The sequence below is a fragment of the Anthonomus grandis genome, chromosome 13, assembly GCF_022605725.1.
Source record: "Anthonomus grandis grandis chromosome 13, icAntGran1.3, whole genome shotgun sequence".
Taxonomy (NCBI): domain Eukaryota; kingdom Metazoa; phylum Arthropoda; class Insecta; order Coleoptera; family Curculionidae; genus Anthonomus; species Anthonomus grandis.
Window position 1 is genome coordinate 25,221,516 of NC_065558.1, and position 20,346 is coordinate 25,241,861.

Sequence of the window (20,346 nt, forward strand, 5' to 3'; positions counted from 1 at the left end):
TATTTTTTGCGAAACCTACGTAATAGGTACAAAAAAACACTGCAATACCTTAAATTTTTAAGGCGTTTAAAAAGCAGGCGATTTATTATTGTTAAAACTGTCAGTTTGACGCGTGCAATTTTTCAATTTTAGTTAAAACAGTGAGTTAATAAAATGGTGTATACGCTAGCCGAAAGAATAGAAATAATTTTCCTTTATGGAGCAACATCGGTGTGCTCGCAGAACCGCGAGAGCATTTAATGAAAGGTATCAAGATAAAAACGTGAGCCATAAATACGTATTAGAATTGATACGAAAATTTGAAGAGACGGGATCGATTTGCAATAAGAAAAAATATGAAAATAGAGTTGTCGATGAAGCATGCCAAGTTGAAGTAATAGGACAATTTGCTATGGATCCAACTTTGTCTATACCAAAGGCCGCAAAACTAAAAAATATTTCCACTGGCTCCGTACATAAAGTTAAAAAAAAAAAAGTTCTTTCCTTATAAAATTCATATTCTTCATAAACTCGGAGAAGATGATTTTGATAGGAGAATTCAATTTTGTGAAGTGATGTGCCAGCGAATTGACGACGATCCCCATTTATTGAAGAACATTTGCTTCAGTGACGAATCGACCTTTTTTTAAATGGTTTGGTGAACAGACATAACTGTAGATACTGGGATAATGAAAATCCGCATGTTTTTCGGGAAGGCCATACCCAATATCCCCAAAAAATTAATGTTTGGGCAGGAATTTATGGGAATGAAATAATCGGGCCATTTTTTTGGAAAAAAATTTGACTGGCGAAATTTATTTAAACCTTTTAGAAAATGCAATATACCCTTCCATCAACCAATCTATGGAAAATCAAGTAGATCAACATGGTGCTATATTATTGAATGAAAATAAAATTATACATTTTTAGCAGGATGGAGCTCCCGCGCACTACTCTTTGGTAGTTCGCAAGTGGCTTGATGAAAATTTTCGAGAAAAGTGGATTGGCAGACGTGGTGCAATCGAATGGCCTGCGCGGTCTCCGGACCTAACCCCACTAGACTTTTTTCTTCGGGGCTATCTTAAAAGCAAAGTTTATAAAACCCCACCTGAGAGTATTGAGAATTTGAAAAATAGAATATTTCAAGAATGCAGAGAAATTAGCGGGCAGACCCTTGCCAATGTTTGTAAGGAGTTTGAAAATAGGCTTTTTTATTGTCTTGCTAATAACGGCGCGCATTTTGAACATTTAATAAAATAAATTTGTTAAACTAATTAAATTTGTTTTTCTACCCTACACTTTAATTGCTTCTTGGTTATTCAATTTTATTTTTTTTTACAACCATTGATAGCATAATGAATGCCCTTTAAAATAATGTATCACACCATGGGGTAGCCATTTGACATACCAAAGTATGGCGTAAATAAAATATTCATTATTTCTAGACTTTTTCGCTAACTATTTGCTTACACATTTACCGATTTTATTTTTTTTTGGTACCGTTGAATAGAGAATTTTACGCTCCTTACTATGATGTATCACACGATGGGAGTTCCCGTTTGACATATTAAAGTGAGGTTAGCTGGAGGTAAGGAGGTGATTGACAGAACTTCAGTAAATGCATAATTAAACGTCCCCTTGTATATCTAATTTGACGTGTTTTTTTTTTTGTTTTGTTTTTTTTTTTTTTTTTTAAGAAAGTTATTAAGGGTGTATTGTTTTGAAATGAAAGCACTGTATATTGTATATATGTAAAATAACAAAAAAATATAATTTGTACTGCCGTTTATTATATGTTTTAAACATGTCACTTAATATAGTTAAAAATACTTTAAAACGAAATATTGTCTTTGAAAGTTTTTAAGGATAATGTAGAAATTTAACATAAGGATAATGTAAAAATAACCATTTAGTCTTCATCAACCATCTATTATTAATAAAATAGTATATTTAAGTTAGTTAACATAATATTGTGGATACCTTTTTGAGTTTTGTAGCCTGTTGTATCCCTATATGATCATCAAATAAATAAATAAATTATCAAATAACACAACCTTAAACTCAGTAAGCAATGTTAAACATTGTAACATGTAGTCTTAGAGGTCGACTACATAATAAGTTATGAGGATTGAGAATTTAATCGTAAGTGTATTGGTTCTTTATGGTTGTTTCTTTATGTGTATGCTTTAGTTCGAAACATTAGTTTAAAAATTATTTGGGAGGCCGATACTTCAAGGAAGGAGAGGGGTCCGAGACTCCTCAGTCTCGCTCTAGATCCATCCCTGGGTGGTGGTGTAGCAATATTTGTCAGATCTAACTTCAGTACTTATAAACATGTAAAAAATAAAGACTTTTCATTATCTGACAATTTCGAATGTGCTGCTGCTCGTCTCTTCTCCATGCTATGAATAATGTTAAGAATCTGGCTGTATGTATCACCTTCATAGTATTGCATATATAGCCCGATTTTAAAACATTTAGTGAATACTTTAAATATTGTGAAATCTTTTATATCTAAATCGAAATATTAATGTGTGTTCGTGGTGATTTTAATTATAATTTCAGTTCCAGATGTAGGAAAGCAGTTCATATTGTGGACGCATTCAGCTCAGATAGTCCTAAATAAGTTTTTTCCGGACCTTCTAGAACTCAAGGCTCGCCTTTGCCTTAAATAATAATACATTTACTAACGTTGTTTTCAACTGGAACCTTTAATTTGTGATCATTGTGCTCAAATTCTGAGTTTTGACTTGGGAAACTCAATCAGCCCCGATTTAGACAAATTTTCTTTAATGAATTCTAGATCCTTTTTTGATTAAAACATACACTTGTTCTCCAAAGAATATTGGCTGTCAACACTGAGACACTGGATTTTCAAAAGTACATTTTCTTACTTCTTTGGCACTTTTCCAGTTTGTTTAGTATGAGTTTTCCTTATATAACTAAACGCAAGTCATACTGCAGGAAGTCTAATCAGTAGATTAGCCCTGATAATTAATGACGGCAGACAGATAAGACTGCTTTGTTACTCCTCTAAAATCCATTCACAACCATAAGATACTATCATCCTTTAAAAAAATATTAAAGGTTCATTGAGAAAATATCACAAATGTTAAAAAGCGATAAATCTTGAGGCTCATGGGAAATTATTAACTCCATCTCCAACTTCTCAAGTCGCGAAAAAAAATGTGTTCCTAATTTGGTTCCAACACATGTCAAATAAGATAGGTCATATATTCAAGTAGATTTAAATATTAGTAATCACTCCAAAATAGTGACTAAGACTAAATCAAAAACATTCATGGTAAGACATAGTAATCAAGTCAAACTTACTTAAAATACTCATAGAATATGTGACCCAAGACTATATGTGATACAAAAAACAAATAGATGTAGATTAACAATGAAAATACTACATACAATTCTAGTTTAAAAATTCTTAAAACAAAATAAAATGCGTTATCCTGCAGTATTTCCTAAGTCTTTTTGTCAAACTGGTTGTCTGACAAAGGCACCTCTTCAACCTCCAGTAATTTCATACGTTTTCATACGTGTATTGAATCTGGTGCCATAATTATGGGTTTCATTAAGTGTCCCGCAGCTAGTGAACATTATTGTGGTTTGAAAGAGAATTAATATTAAAATCGAGCTATGGTAGTTTACCTTGTAGTATCCATTGTGTTCAGCATACCTTCAAGAGGCCAAAAAGGCGTCAAACCAACCAGAGGGGCTGCGGATTCCAGACATTTTTGAATATTAAAATTTATATTTACATTAATCGATTGCTTAGTAAGGATACATGTTCCTCTTCCAGTTGTCTCAGATCTTGCTGCCAGATGGTACTATTCTAATTAGACAGTTGTGATCTCATACTCCTTCAGCCATTGTTTACTGAGGCATATCTATCTCTTTATCTGCAATGAATTCCTCTAATGTTTTAGCCATTTATTTTATTTCTTATTGATTGAACTTTTTGGTGGAGTATAGTTAATTTTTCCTGCTCACACCCTTCATTGGGTTTATTTCCCCTCTATGTTTTGGTTGAGGTACTACATGCTTCAAGTTTAAGAACATGTTTATACAGAGTGTGCCGAAACTATTGAGCCAAAAAGTAAGAGTGGGTAAATCTCGCCAAAACAAAGGTTTTTTACTTTTTAACCCATAGGAGCATGCGCCTTATTTTGGTACTAATAGGTTTCACAAGGAACAAGTTTAACATATTATGTACATAAGCAAATAATAGCGATTTTGAGGGCCTAGCTCTACCGGTTTTGACGTTCGAGACCAATCTCGCATTGCGTAGGCTACTCATTTATTATTGCGTCGTGGCAATGTGGAAACCCTAACTTAATCTGAATTATAGTGTGACCATTTAAAAGTTTAAAATGGTGAATTTTATATGCGCTGAATAGCCGGCCTACACCTAGCTTATGCTGCTGCTGATAGTAAAGGAAGACGCGCGTTATGATTTACCAACAACGCTTTCCGCACCGTGGCTTACCAATCAGGGACTATTTGCTCGTTTGCGTTCAAGATTGGGAGAGACATGATCATTACGGGTAATATTTGTCAATCAAGTGTTATTCCTGTGGATTGTTTAAATTTAATTTGCAGAAGCCTCATAATGCAGGGGGAAGACCACGCACAGTCGAGTCGTGTATCAGGCATTGAAGAGGAAACCTTAGCGCAAATTGATAAATCTACTTCCATAAGTACCAAAGCTGTAGCGCACTCGTTGCGAATAAACCATGTTCAGGTATGAGAGGTTTTACACAAACAACTGCATCCATCTCATTTTCTATTTGATTTTACTAAAGCATTTGATACCATTATTCTTGCTTTCCTACTAAATAAGTAACATTCATTATGGTATAAGATGTCCAGCTCGGAAATGGCTTGAATCATATTTGACAGGCAGAACCCAGGTTGTTAAATTAAAACTTAGTAGTTAGGTGACCATATCTGATTGGGCAACTGTTGTTACTGGTGTTCCACAGGGAAGTGTTTATATTATTATATCATTTTATTTCTACTTTTTATTAATGACTTGCGCCTCCTGGTTAATGAGAGCTATATAACACTTGTTGTGGACGATACATCAGCAGTTGTATGGGGTATTGACTAGAAGTCTCTCCACTCCAAAGCCACCAAGTGTATAGCTGATATTGGTGGCTGGTGTCAGAAAAATGGCCTGAAAAGTTTAAAAATAAATTTAATTATTTTCATCCCGGTTAGAGCTATTCAGTACAGGAGCTTCTTTCTTAGAGAGGAGTCATTAAGCACCCTCATCCAAGAAGACTCTGCCCAGTTCTTGGCAGTTATAATTGGTCAATAAATAATATATAATCATGGATAATCATGGGATCCTCAGGTGGAATATGTGTGCAATAGATTGTCACGCAGCAATTATGCCAGCTTAGAGATTCGAGACTTCCGGAATGCAGATACACTTAAAAGTTTCCATTATGCTTCATTGTATTTCCCTCTATCCTATTCCTAGTTAGCTAAAGGTAATTCCTTCAGTATTGAGAGAGTGCTAATAATTCAAAAGCGCATTATACGTACGATGTTTAGATTTTCCTTCAGAGAAACTTGCCGCGGTAAAAGAAAAATCCTAACTATAATTAACATCTATATCTTGCAGTGCTCATGTCACATAAAAATCTTTCCAATCACATGAGATCGGGAGATCTTAATTTTTATAAAATATAAAACCCAAAATGGTTAAATTATACATCCCTTTATCACAGGTACAGGATGGTTTAGAAATTACCTCTCTCGAAAATATTAATCATCTCCCATGTAGAATCAAGAGTGCTCAGACTCCAGTTTTTAAGAAAACTCTTAGGACCATGCTAGCTGACTGTCCTTTTTACTCGCTGACAGAGTTCTTTATCTATAAATTTATTTACTAGATTTACTTTCTTTTGTTCTTTTATTATTTTTGTAATTTTAGGCTATTTTTACATTGTAGTTTTTTTATTGACAAATCCTATACATTGTTATGAGTTCACTTGGGAATCTACTACCACAACCCTACCAACAAAGCTGAAAAAAAAGAAAATATTTATGCTGGCCCTTCTCCTATGCCTTTAAAACATACTCCGATATTACTTATTTCTTGTTTTCCAGATACTAATAAAACTTTGTTGTTTTTTAAATTGAGATACTTACAATAAAATATTAAGTAGTTAGTAGTATTAAGTAAGGTCAAACATGTACATTTCTTTCATATTATTAACGAGTATAATACTCTTATATATTTATTTGTACTTTTTTAATAAATTATTAGATTGTTACAAAGAAAAGTGAAAGAATTCAAGTACAACTGACTGACACGCGTTTAGGTAATGAGGCATGATAATAAATTGCGCTGAATGGACTACCGACGATGATTTTTTATAATTTTTATTCAATTTTTAAAATTTCTTGAAATGGTGATATGCTTTTAGACCTTTATAAGTAATTAATTTTATTATAATTAATCAGTGCCTATTCAAGAGTAAGCCTAGCTAGGTGTTTGAGATCACGATCTCTCAGACTCTTAGACAGTGATGTCAAATCGACTTTCCGATTTTCCTACAATATATGTTTTTCTTAATTCACTGAATGTTTTTTAGTGCGTTGTATTTGCTATCTAATAATATATAATTTGATACGAATCAACAAAATTTAAAATATATTAAAAATTATTTTTGTTTTATAAAACAGAATTATAACATATTCTTAACAATAAAGTTAATGAAAAAACATCCTTTTTCCTAACAGACAGTTTTTTACGTACAAGTGCGTAAAAAGTGGAACTCTAGAAATCTGGGAAGTGTGTAAAGTATTTTATACACGGAAGCAGAAAAATAACTTTTAGATTAACTAGGAATAGATATGCGAACTGGATGCAGGCTATGATTCCAATTTTGGGATTTCAACTTTCATTCATCAATATTAATCTGAAAATTTATCTGAGAATATTGTTACATACATAGCTGGATGTATGGTTAAAACAAAGAATCTTTTGCAAGACATGTAAACTTGTTTTGGAGCAAGATCATTTATCTACAGGCGATGCTTTGACGCGCCCTTCTCCGTCAGTTATCTGTGTCTGGCAGTCGAAAAAAACCGAGAAAGATCCATAATGTGAGTGGACAAAAAATGCGTAGTGAAAAAAATCTTTTTTTTTTTCAAATATTCATTAGTGAAATGAGTTTCCACATTTTGCAAAATAAGCAAGTTTGTAGGGGTCTCGATGACCACATTTTTAAACACGTCAAAATGGATAATTCTATAATTAAAATCACTATAGTGCTACTTCATTATACTAAAATAGGGTTATATAGTTTTGCTAAAAAATAAATGGAAAAAATTAAAGGAGACCGGAAAAGAAAAAAACTATCTAAAATTATTTTATTTTTGGGCCAAAGATTGTTTTATTAAAATGCGTTTTATTCCTTAATCTAAACGTTACGTTTTCCTTCATCACAGGGATTAAAATTGTCATATAAATCATACTAGTCAGGTACAATTCAGGCGCATATTTGTGAAAAAAAATGATTGATTAGTCAAATCAGTCAAGTATTTTATATTTCTTCAGTATATTACTCATTTCAGCCCTGTTTTTGCAGTGCAAAAGAATACCGGATGGTGCGTCGCCGAGCGGAACAGGATTTCCTGTTCCGCTCGGCGACGTAAAAATGTAAATGTGTAAATTTTAAGGGGGTCAATTATTGGCTTCCCTGTACATTTTATAGAAAAAATGTAAGATAACTTTTTGAAGAGACCAATCTGGCAAACCCCTGTGCAAAGTTTCAAAAAATTTTAATAAGCGAATCTTGAATTATTTAATTAAATGTAAATGCAAAATTACCAAATTTTCGATTTAGGTAAAACCAAACGGCCACCAGTAAAATGAATATTGTCACTGACGTGGGGAAAAGTGCCAATAAATCAGTGACAGTCGATATTTGAAAACTTAATGAATTATTCAATCGACGAAAAAATAGCCATTATTAAGTGGCATTATGCGGGAAACAGTTTTAGAGCAGTATCTGAAATGTTTTCAGTTTATTTCCCCACCAAGCCCATTCCGTCCATTTCAACTATTAAACGTATTGTCAATAAGTTCGAGTCCAAAGGTACCGTAATAAATAATTGTAAATGTTCAACTCAGCATATCGGAAATAGAGCCGAAGAAAGAGAGAACAGAGATCTTAATATTCTACTGAGTGTGGAGGAAAACAAGATGGTTAGTGCGAGGGTTCTTGGACAAGAGGTAAATAAACATCATACAACGGTATTGCGCACTTCAAAAAAATACAAATAAAATTCGTATAAATTCCAAAAACATCAAGAGCTGCAGGAAGGAGATGAAGAGCGAAGAATTGCATCTTGTTTTGAAATTATGGAAAGAGCAAATAATGATAGGAATTTTTTAAGAAATATTTGTTTTACCGATGAATGTACATTTACCCTCAACAATGAATCAAATGTTCAAGATTGCTGGTATTGGAGCCAAGAAAATGAACATCGCTTTGTTCATACTCCGACACAATATCCCCAAAAAACAAATGTATTCGTGGGAATTATCGGACACCATCTCATTGGACCCCTTTTTATGGACTATAACCTAACAGCTGAAATCTATTTGGACTTATTTCAAAATCAAATTGGACCCGCCTTGGAGAAGTTGTTCAGGAAGATCAAATGGTCTGGTACCAAATGGATAATTGCTTGGCCCATAATGCCCGTATGGTTAGAGTGCTTAGAAAATGCTTTTAACGGCCATATTATTGGTCCACGGTACCGGATACTTTGGCCAGCCAGGTCACCTGATCTTTCACCGAATGACTTCTTTTTGTGAGGTCATTTAAAAAGTGTCATTTATAAAAGTGTAAAATTTGAGAATCTAAACCAGTTACTAAACGCTATTTCGTTAGCATGTAATAAAATTTCCCAATATCAACTTAGTAACGTAAGAAATTAATTTTATGATCGGTTAGGATATTGTTTAGCTGTTAATGGGGGGGGTTGTTTGAACATTTGATTAATTGATGTTTTTAGGTAATTCTCTATTATTTTTAAAAAAGTTATTGTATTTTATTTTATTTTTCCACACTTAGTAAAATATTAAGAGTTCTGTTCTCTCTTTTTTCGGATCTATTTTCGATTTTCTGAGTTAAACATTTACAAATATTTATTGCAATGTCTTTGGACTTGAATTTACTAACAATAGGTTTAATGATTGAAATGGACCAGATAGGCTTGATGGGAAAATAAATTGAAAATATTTCAGATACTGCTATTGGTTTAATTAAATTCTAAGTATGATAAAATTATTTTTTTATTAATCGATAATAATAATAGTTATTGGTTTAACTTCATCGTTATAATAAATAAAAGTTTAGATTAAAAAGTAATGTTAACGTGTCTTACTTTGAATGTATGGTTGTGAGATTGATAAAACGAAAAAAAAAACATTTCTTGTATTCGGCTGTACGTCAGATTTGACAAAGCCTTATAACAAATTGTTTGCTGGTGGCTGGTGTCTGGTTTTACCTGAACCAAAAATTTGGTAATTTTGCAATTACATTTAATTGAATAATTTAAGATTCGCTTATTAAAATTTGTTGAAACTTTGCACGAGGGTTTGCCAAATTGGTCTCTTCAAAAAGTTATCTTAAATTTTTTTCTGTAAAATATACAGGGAAGCTTATAATTGACCCCCTTAAAATTTACATGGGGTTTCCTATGTTCCGCTCGGCGACGCACCACCCGGTATAGTTTATTTAGATATTTAATTAAAAATTTCATATTATATACTCATATTACATACATTGCATATTCGACTTTTTGTAATTTTATGATACAAACAAACATTATCAAATAATAAAAACTAAAGTATTGAGAAAAAATAAGCCTCAATACAAAAAAAAACAACACAACAACATAATTGAAATACAGACGCTATTCAAAATAAAATAAATATTTAGCCACTGAAGAAGGTTGTAACGGAAAAACAATAATATAAATTTGTATTATTGTGATGAAAAACAAGAATATTTAATTTAAATACATTTATTTATTGTTATTAAAATATCATTAATGTTATGCTTGCTTTTCTTTCAGTATTTGCAATACATGTCTACTAAATTTAATTTTGGTTAACCATAGTTATTTTAGAGATATTCAAATGTGAAGTAAACCGGAAAACAATAAAATCTAACTCCATGTATGTCTCGAAAAGATTATTAAAAAAAGATAGACATTATTACAAAAAATAAAACAAATCATCATTTTTATTCGAGGGTTTAAAATAAAGAGCAATTTTTAGAACAAATAGCATGTATTAAGAAATTAAATTCCCAAATATACTTTATTACGGCTTTGTCTTCGCTGCTTGTTGTTAATTTAGGTAAAGAGCCACTTCGCACACTCATAAGGGTTCTCTTTGTTGACTTATTTTGGTCAAAAATTTGCCACTTTATTTTCAGACACTGCTGTTCCAGTAGTATAATTCAGTATTTGGGTCGATTACTGGTTCAAATAACCAAAATTTTTGCCAGATTATAATAATATACTTAATTGTATATTTAGATTAAAATTGTTCTAAAGAAACTTAATTTCTAATAATAGTAAAGAGCTATTACACAAATATTTTGTTTGTTTTTTATAATATTATAATCAATAAAGATGACTCTAACCTTGGAACGGAACGATTTGATTTTCCCTTTTCCTATTATATGTGATTTAGTTCACACTTATCTCACTTTATCATTTTTCAGTAAAAGGGAAGTTTTTAATTATATTATTAATAAAAAACGCACTGAAATCTCTTAAAATATCCTTTTAATACTATACTATACGAAAGTTTATCGAGAGACTCTGAGATCTCCGGGAAAAATTAGGACGTTGCCGTTATGTGCGGAAATTTGGCAATTTAAAGAAGCGCAATTACAAATATTAATTATTATTAGCCATGAGCATAATTATAGTATAAAATAGTTTTCGGCATTAAACGATATTTACTCTTTCTCTTGTATTATAATAAATAATGTCAATTTATCCAAATAACAATATTTTATCACATTTTTTTTTATTTTGTTAAAATTGAGTAATCACTGGCAACGTCAAATACTAAGCATGTGTGTAAACAAAATATGCCGTCTGCTCCCTGTGTAGATGGAATTTGTTCTAGAGTATTCAATGTTCTAAGGCCCGCAGCCTTTTTCCTAAATGTTCATTACCCGAAGAATCAATTTCTCGAACGATCATTTTCCTGAATACTGTTTTCTCGAAACCATTTTACTGAACAACTATTTTTTTCGAGTAATAGTATTTTATTCAATAATAAAATTTATTCGCATTTATATGCTCAATCCAACGATTTTTATTTAAAGAAAAATGCTTATTTCTAGTAACCCGAGTAATTTTAAAGTTCGGGTGACATTTTTTTCGGAAAATGGTGCTTCATGAAAAATTATCTTCGGAATAACAGTGACTCAAGAAAATGTTGTTCGGAAGCACGACAGATCGCGATAAAAAGATACAGGAAATTGATCGTTCGGGAAAATTGACGTTCAGGAACTGGCATTCGAGAAAATTTCTGGGAATCTGAAGAACAGCCAGTATATTAAAGACGATTAGATCGTTACAATATTCTTATCATAAAAATATTTCTTTCAAAAGAAAGTTATGATTATAAAATGAAATTTACGATATTAAATTGTAAAACTAGATCATAATTTTATTTTACTATACTTTTAATGCATTATTTAAATAGTATGATCTGTTATTTAATTATTAACATATGTGTATATATTATTATGATGAGTTATTTAAGAGTAAAATGTATAAGGTGAGGTGCCAAATACAAAAAAAATGTCTTGTTTTAAAAATGTTAACCTAAATTTCTTAATTTGTTTTAATATAATGCAGTTTTATTGACTTCAAATGGAAAGCAGATTATTCTGCAATGCGTGTTTTAAATAAAGCACTATTTTAGAACTTAATTAGTGTTCCTGAAATAAAAGTGTATTCCTGTCCTAACTGTATTCTAGATAAGAGTGTTCCTAATGTTTTACTATGCAAACATCGGCATCACAAAATGCAATCCATATTTTTTGATAACCTGTCAGCAATAGAGTTTTTTTTTTAAACTCATTTTATTATTGTGATGTCATAAATAAAGGGTTACCAAGATTACGATTAATTACTAGATAAAATCGCGAAAACTTTAGAGAAGCGTTTAAAGAATTTGAAAAGAAAGGCAAAATTTGTATTTTGGTTTAAAAATTATTTAAAAAGTGTTGTCAAAAAGGACATAGATAAAAACAATATACAGGGTGTTACTTAAAGGTATGTCATAATTTAAAAGGGACATTCCTGGACCGATTTTAAGTCGAAAAGTTCATATAAACATGGGTCCTAAAATGCTTAGTTTTTAAGATACAGGGTGTTAATGTTTTATTTTTTTTTTTCGTTTTTGATAAATTTTTCAAATATGGTTTAAAATATTGAACTGAATTTTGGCACAGGATAATATGGCATAAAAACACATTTTTTAGATGTGCACCTACTTTTTTTTGCAACCAGTGGCGTAGCTATGATGAATTTTTAATACAATTTTACAAAAAAAATACTACACCATTGACTTCTGAAAAAAATTATGATTTTATCTTAATTATCAATCAATTATAAACAAAAAATGACCATGACGTCCATGACCTCCATGACTTTTGCCGTAAATCTTACCGTTTGGGTGTAATCGTTAATTAGAAAAACGTCTTTTATGCATAAAATGCATCTTTAAAAATTATGGAAAGAAATCAAGTTAGCTTTGCTCGTTGCCAGAAATTGTTTTTTGTTGTTTTAAACATTATGACACTTGCGTTAGTGATTATTCTTGACAGTTTGTTTTTAGTACCCTTTGGATCTTAAAACGTGAATTGTACTAGTTAAAAAATGGTAGATTATTCTAATTTGGCAATGACGCAAATGCGCATTTTCTTTATGGACTTGCCAATGGTAATGCTATGGAGGCGCGGCGTTTGTATCAAGAAAGGTATCCTAATCGCGCTGTCCCAGATAGAAGAATATTTATAAACATTCATCGTCGTCTAACTGAATCTGGGAGTTTTAAGGCTAATTCTGCCGAGGGAATGCCCTGTACAGTTAGGATACCGGCAGTTGAAGAGGCTGTCCTACATGCAGTCGAAGAGGATCCGATCACAAGTACACGAAAAATTGATATGGTATTGAACATCTGCTACAAGACGGTATGGAAAATTTTAAGGGATTCTTTGTTATATGCTTTTCACATACAAAGGGTTCAGGCTTCAGGCTTCTTAGAGATTATGAACCGCGTACGCAATTTTGTAGATGGTATCTCCAAAAGTAACACAAAATCCTCAATTTGGTGCGAACATCTTGTTTACGGACGAAGCTAATTTCTCCAGAAATGCAATAATCAATTTCCATAACAATCATTACTGGGCTCAAGAAAACCCTCATGCGATTACAGAGACACATTTTCAGGAACAATTTTCAATAAACGTTTGGATCGATATCGTATCCGATCATTAAATTGGACCATTTAATTGAATCTTTTTTACCAGGACGCCTTAACGGACAGAATTATTGTAATTTTCTCCAAAATGATTTGCCTTTGCTTCTCGAAGATGTTCCTCTTCAGTTACGGGAACAACTTTGGTTTATGCATGATGGTGCTCCAGCCCACTTTAGCATATTGGCTCGTGAGCATTTAAATAGAGTCTACCGAAATAAATGGATAGGCCGTGGAGGACCACAGTTTTGGCCACCTAGATCACCTGACTTAAAAAGCCTAGATTTTTTTTGTGGGGACACCTAAAAACATTGGTTTATCGTACACCAATTGCGACATTAGAAGAACTAAGAAATAGAATTATTGACGGATATGAAACTATACGAAACACGCCTGGAATTTTCGAAAGAGTTCGTGATTCTATGAGAAGAAGAGCAGAAGCCCGCATAGAGGCAAGAGGTGGTCATTTCCAACATTTGTTGTAAATTATGTATGTATGTATTGTATTTAATTGTTGTTGCTTTTTGTTCACCAGTTTGTAAAAAATAGCTTGAAAATAAATATTTGAAAAATGTACCTAATAAAAACTGAAAATAAAATCAAACTTTACACAATCAAAAATAATCATTAATGTCAGTGTCATAATGTTTACAACAACAAAAAAACAGTTGCTGGCAACGAGCAAAGCTAACTTGATTTATTTCCATAATTTTTAAAGATGCATTTTATGCATAAAAGACGTTTTTTTAATTAACGATTAGACCCAAATGGTAAGATTAATTTTTTGTTTATAATTGATTGATAAATAAGATAAAATCATAATTTTTTTCGTAAGTCAATGGCGTAGTATTTTTTTTGTAAAATTGTATTAAAAATTCATCATAGCTACGCCACTGGTTGCTAAAAAAAGTAGGTGAACATTTAAAAAATGTGTTTTTATGCCATAATATCATGTGCCAAAATTGAGTTCAATATTTTAAACCGTTTTTGAAAAATTTATTAAAAACGAAAAAAAAATAAAACTTTAACACCCTGTATCTTAAAAACTAATCATTTTAGGACCCATGTTTATATGAACTTTTTGACTTAAAATCGGTCCAGGAATGTCCCTTTTAAATTATGACATACCTTTAAGTAACACCCTGTATAAATTATTCCTCCGATTTCATAAATTATCATGCAACTGGGATCAAGTATTGCATTATTTCTCTTATTAGTAGTCCGAGCTTATACTTACTTTCTTTAAAAGTTGTTCTCTTGTAGGTAAGGTGTACATAGCAACCTTGGCCCCATTTTTAACTAAAAAAGAGTGGTGCTTAGCAAGTGTTTGCTCATAAGCATCACGGCAAGCTACTACTGTTGATTCATGATTTTCCAAATCTCCTATCTTCTTTAAAAAAAGCTGTATAAAATCTAAAATTGAGTTTTTACTACGATACATTCTCTCATGTTCAATTTTATGGTATTACCAAGGCCTCTATGTATCCTTAGTAAAGTTCGACTACCCGAGATGTACCCTTTCTTGTGAAGCAATTCATTCTCCTTTTCATGCTCAATCATCCTCTTCACTGTCTTGTATTGTTGATTTGTATCATTGTCAATAACAAGATTGTTTAAATAGTCCATTTTCTGCCTGAGATCTTTGCTGACAAACCCAAATACTGTTCCCATCAAGTTGAAGAATCTGTAAAGATGTTTAGCACTATTCTTTCAATCCAAGTATCTTAGATAAAATATATCTTGCAGAATAAATAGATTAAGATTTAACATACATTCCGCGAGAAAAATAAAAATATGCAGTCTAATTCTCCTACATATTTCCTAATTAAAACGTATTAAAAGCATTCAATTAAAAATGTATTAATGCATTTCGTATGGTTAAAGTTAAGGTTTTTGTGTATACAAATTTTAAAAACGTTGCCCGCAAGAATTCATTTATGTGTCGTGTATGTTGATGTGACTTTACATTTTACTTTACATCCCCATGTACCAAAGAAATAACTTGTGTTTTGTCTTTTAATTAATTTAAATAAATAAATCTGGTCTTTATTTAAAATTTACCATGCGTACAAATAAAATTAATTTAGATGAATGCCCGTTACAGGCAAAATTTTTGGTTGTATCTATGTAGGGTTTCAAAATATGAAAGAAAGCTGCCATTATTTCATTACACCAGTGATCAAAAAACTTTGTTTATATGTTAATCTTACATATAAATTTACACAGTTGTAGATAACAAATTTCTATGTTTTCAGTTATGACTTTGAATGACCTTATCAGCTTCTAAATAAATAAAGAAGATTAGATCCTAAATTTATTTGAATTAAATATTATCTCTTCTTAAAAGGGCGTGTCTGGTGGCCAAATTTCCAGCGCCTAACCTGCCCTCGTTATTGGTTACTCTTCGAATCCTAGGAAAATACAAGAAAAAAACCTTACATCAGAATGAGGTGAAAATTGGTCAAAGTATTTATTATTTGATTCCGCTCACGCGTCGTAGTTTGTTTCGCGATTCATAACAATTTACGTTTTATGGTTTATTATTATTTTGCTTCCCTCGTCAGCTGTTCAAACTGGCTTCTATCATGGTCAGGGACTGTCAGGTGGTTGTCGATTTTGCTCGTGGTTAATATTTACTGTTTATTAAAATTAAGGATAACCAGATCGAAAAACAAAATAGGAGGTGTGATCGAAATATATGTGAGAATCTGTGTGTCAAATTTCCGACAAATCTAATGTAAGGTTTTTTTAGGTTGAGCCTGCATTTTATATGTTCAAGCAGTTTTTGAGGGACGGCGCCACATACAAATTCTATCATGGTGGGATTAGCTTTAGTTTGTTTTGTTCATGTTGGCATTTATCTAATTTATTTTGCAATTCGTAAATTTTTTCATCTTCGAAAATGTTAGAAAATTGTTTACATAACAATTCACGTCAGATGAATTGTTATGGAAAATGTGGATTAAAACTTGTTTATCTACTAAATTCTCTTTTATTTGCTATTTATGAAAAACTGGTACAGGGATCAATGTACTTAGATGATTAGCAGAAATGTTCAAGCGACCATTGGCTTATCAGAATTTCTTGGATTTATTATAAATTATAAAAAGTATTGTTTAACTCCCTCTCAGCGCTGCACGCACTTAGGATTTACCTATGGTTGAGGTTCCTACCCTTTTGGGCCCTACTGAAAAAAAAACGTAAATGTTTAATTGACTCGGTTTATAAGTTCTCAAATAAGAAATCTTGTAAAATACGGGAATTTGAAGACGCGTCTTTGACAGGCTGGAGTATATATCGAATGGATATTAGTTGCAGTTATGGTTTTTGGCCAGAGAGTTTTGAAGTCCACTCTCACATTAACTATTTGGAAGTGTTGGCATTATTTTTAGGGTTGAATGTTCTGCGGGAAATCTGAAAAATTGTTATATTTTATGCAGAGTGGATAACATCACAGCTATGGCCTATGTTAATCGCATGGGTAGTATTTAGCATCCCAATTTAAATACCCTAGCTAGGCAAATCTGATGATGCGAGCATAGAAATATTTTTGTTCGTGCCACCTGCATTCCATCTGTTGATAATGTGGAAGCAGACATTGCGTCTCGACAACTTAAAATAGAAATGGAGTGAACCCTCTCTAATTATGCATTTCAAAAAATTGTATAGACTTGGTTTTCCAGCAATTGATCTGTTTGCTAGTAGGTTAAATAAAAAATTTAAAAGATATTTGTCTTGGTTGAGAGATCTAGAGGCATATTCTGTTGATGCCTTTACCATTGCTGGAGTAGCTTAAGGTTTTATGCTTTTCCGCCTTCTTCTTTACTGCTAAAGGTTCTGCAGAAAATTGGTTATGACCAAGCGGAAGGTATTGGTGTGGCACCACTCTCTCATCCTTGGTACCTTTTGTTTTTGTCGTTATTAGTTGGAAAGCCTTTAATTTTTAAGCCTTCCAATTGATGACTTAATTTCTTTCAACAGAATTCCTCACCCACTCTCCAAAAATCTTATGTTGTAAATGTAGCCACCGTTTTAATATTTTTGGGAGCAGTTCAGTAAGGGAGCTTCTTATAGACTTTTAAATACTTACAGATCGGCTATTGCGCAAATTTTTTTTCAAAAAGATTTTTTATAGGCGTTTTTGTTCTTAGGCTGGCACTCCCCAAAATACAAATTTTCATAAGATCCTGCACAGGTGTTACAATTATTAGTTTGTCCGTAAGTTAGAGAACAGCTCAATTTCATTAGAATTACTTTCCCAAAAATGTTGTATTTTATTAGCGCTGGCTACCGGCCAACGCATTCAGACTTTATATAATATTGAGATTTTGAACATTGAGATCTTGGACAGGCATATCAATATTAAGATCCCTACTTATCTGAACGAGACCTGACTTCGTGTTATAGAAGACTTCAGCCTATACTTGTTATCCCATTTTTTGACAACGACCTAGGCATTTATGTGGCTAGAAAGATAATTGCTTATTTGGAAAGAACTCGTGCGTTAAGAAGAAGGTCTTGCCAGTACTTATTTATAACCTTCAAAAAACCTTATCATAGGGCAAATTTTTATCAAAACTTTAATGCGATAGCTGAAGTGTATTTTGACGTCTAGTAGTATTGACACTAATAATAATGGATTTTATAATGGACCGCTTGCTTTTGAGAGCTCGTTTGCAAGGGTGGTTTTTACGTTATAAATATACGTTTTAAACCGTTTCATACCTTATTTATAAGAACGTGGTATACACTTATGTTGCCTTATTTGCTTATTTCAAATATTTAGTTTGATGAAAAAAAAATGTTTAAATTCATTCTTGTTGCAATTTTCTTTAAAGATCTACAAAGTTTAATCTTCTAAATTTTATCTTTATTATAGGAAGGTCCCGTCGAAGTAGATAAAACGCAGCCCTCCCAATTTTTTTCCCTGTGGATTGCAACAAGAGGCAGGATCTTTCAAATTGACTGATAGATGAGGAAATGACGTACTGTATTTTGTCTTATAGGGAAATGAGGACAAAATTCATTGCCTTAAGCCTATATTTATTTTAATTTTTAAATGACTTTTATCAAAACTCATACACTTTTGTCAAGAACTAGACAGCATTAAGAATAAATAAATATACACAATATACAGGGTGAAGTTCGAAATATATGTATATTTTTTGACATAATGTTTTGGTGTTCTTTTCCTTTGGTGTGGCTCCACAAATGATGCATCTAGCCGTTGAACATGTATCTGACAAAATCCTAGCTACACTCCCACCAAACATTGTAAGTAACATTTCAAATAATGTTTACATTCCTTTTAGAAATTTTGAAACTAAAATTTTGAAGATTTGATATTAAATATTGGGTTTCATGTTCAACGTTTCGAATCACATCTGGATTTTGTTTTATAAATTGAAAGACTATGGGACGACAATAAAATGTAGAAGAAGTACGTGGATTTGACGAAAAAAAATTTTTTTCCACATCTGCTATTCTTAAGGGAACTAATGCATATATTCATCTGTGACCGAAGTATCTTCAAATGTTTGTTTATAAAGACTGTGTCCTGAGATACATATACAATCCTACCATCAAATCCCCATTTGCAAGTAAGGTTTAAATTGGTGTGTGTGACTAAAGATATATTACAAATTTTTAAAATACTTTCGGCAGTTTTATTTAAAAGCTCCTGGAGCAGAGAAAAGAAGGAGTCTCAGAAATCATTATTTTTGGCTTATAACAGGGTATAATAGCTCGGAAAACAGTCTTTAAGCATCGAATTTATTACTGACCGCAATAGATTATGCTTCTCTACAGAAAGATTTAAATCACAATACATAGCCAAAGCCTTATCAGTAGACAATTTTTGTTCCGATGGAACCTGCTGAGATGCTTACGAATTAGCTCTTTCTGCAGCAAAACTTAATTCTTCGAATGTATAATTGGCCAATAGTTCCGCAATCTTGCGTAACTTTGTTTTAGTCGAAGCTTCTAAAAAACTTACGCGTGGTCTTCTGCGACTGGGTCCGGGTTGGGAATCAACCTCCATGGGCACATCTTCATCAGATTTATACTAACAAAATCTTACACTGCCCTGTAGCCATAAATTATGCTTATTTTCAAAAGCATCCGAATCTATTACAGTTGTTCCACATCCGCTTCAGATCCATCGAAAATAAGCTGCTAACTTTTAACAACTTCTTTTCCGTCTCCTCAGAACAATTTTGTAAATGTAAATGTTCTTTCACCACATTTACTGTCATGAGAACTCTTTCTTTTTTGGAAAAAGTTCTCCATTGTTCATACAACATTCTATAAGAAATGAATAATTGTAAAAAATTAAATAAAAACAAAATAAATACAAGAAATCAGAATAATAAAATAAAAAATAAATTTCAAAAATTGTTATATTTATATTTGAGTAAAGCATTGTAATCTACTTACCTTCTAAATTATTATCCATATTACCCCTAACGTTTTTTCAAAAACGGCTTAAAAAATCAAATCATAAAAAGAATAATTAGGTACTGTTGAAGTGTGCTTCTAAACTAACACTTAAACCAAATTATTATTTGATATATCTTATTTTCATTATTGAATATTTTCGAAGATAAATAGGTGAAATATTTTTCTTTTTTAAGTGAATTGATCAAGTGAATTTGTCCGCAAGTTCCATCGTTGATATGAATATATACATATTTGTAAAATAATTTTGCTTTTTCTTTATTTTTTTTTAATTTGGTGGTAAAATGCATAATTATATTAATGCTTTTTTAAACTTAATCAGTAGTTTTAGAATTCATTAATTAAAAATATTGGAA

At 31.8% G+C, this 20,346-nt stretch overlaps 2 protein-coding genes across 9 annotated transcripts in view; one reads left to right on the forward strand and one right to left on the reverse strand.

Moving 5' to 3' along the window:
• Window positions 1-18,655, forward strand: part of LOC126743949 (solute carrier family 12 member 9) — a 137,577-nt gene extending 118,922 nt beyond the window's left edge. The window contains exon 14 of one of the 2 annotated variants that reach the window (XM_050451236.1): window positions 18,414-18,655. In XM_050451236.1, coding sequence (XP_050307193.1) covers window positions 18,414-18,432 — 19 coding nt within the window. In that variant the 3' untranslated portion in view covers window positions 18,433-18,655. The remainder of the gene's footprint in view (window positions 1-18,413) is intronic. The other variant, XM_050451238.1, reaches the window with a different exon arrangement.
• The window catches only part of LOC126743951 (ceramide-1-phosphate transfer protein), a 147,900-nt gene that overhangs the window by 89,390 nt on the left and 38,164 nt on the right, over window positions 1-20,346 (reverse strand). For all 7 annotated transcript variants that reach the window (XR_007663026.1, XM_050451244.1, XM_050451239.1 and 4 more), the window contains exons 2-3: window positions 15,004-15,218; window positions 14,772-14,947 (exon numbers count right to left, since the gene is read on the reverse strand). Coding sequence is in view for 6 of the 7 variants with exons in the window: in XM_050451244.1 (XP_050307201.1) it covers window positions 14,772-14,947; window positions 15,004-15,218 (391 nt within the window). In the remaining variant the exon portion in view is untranslated. The remainder of the gene's footprint in view (window positions 1-14,771; window positions 14,948-15,003; window positions 15,219-20,346) is intronic.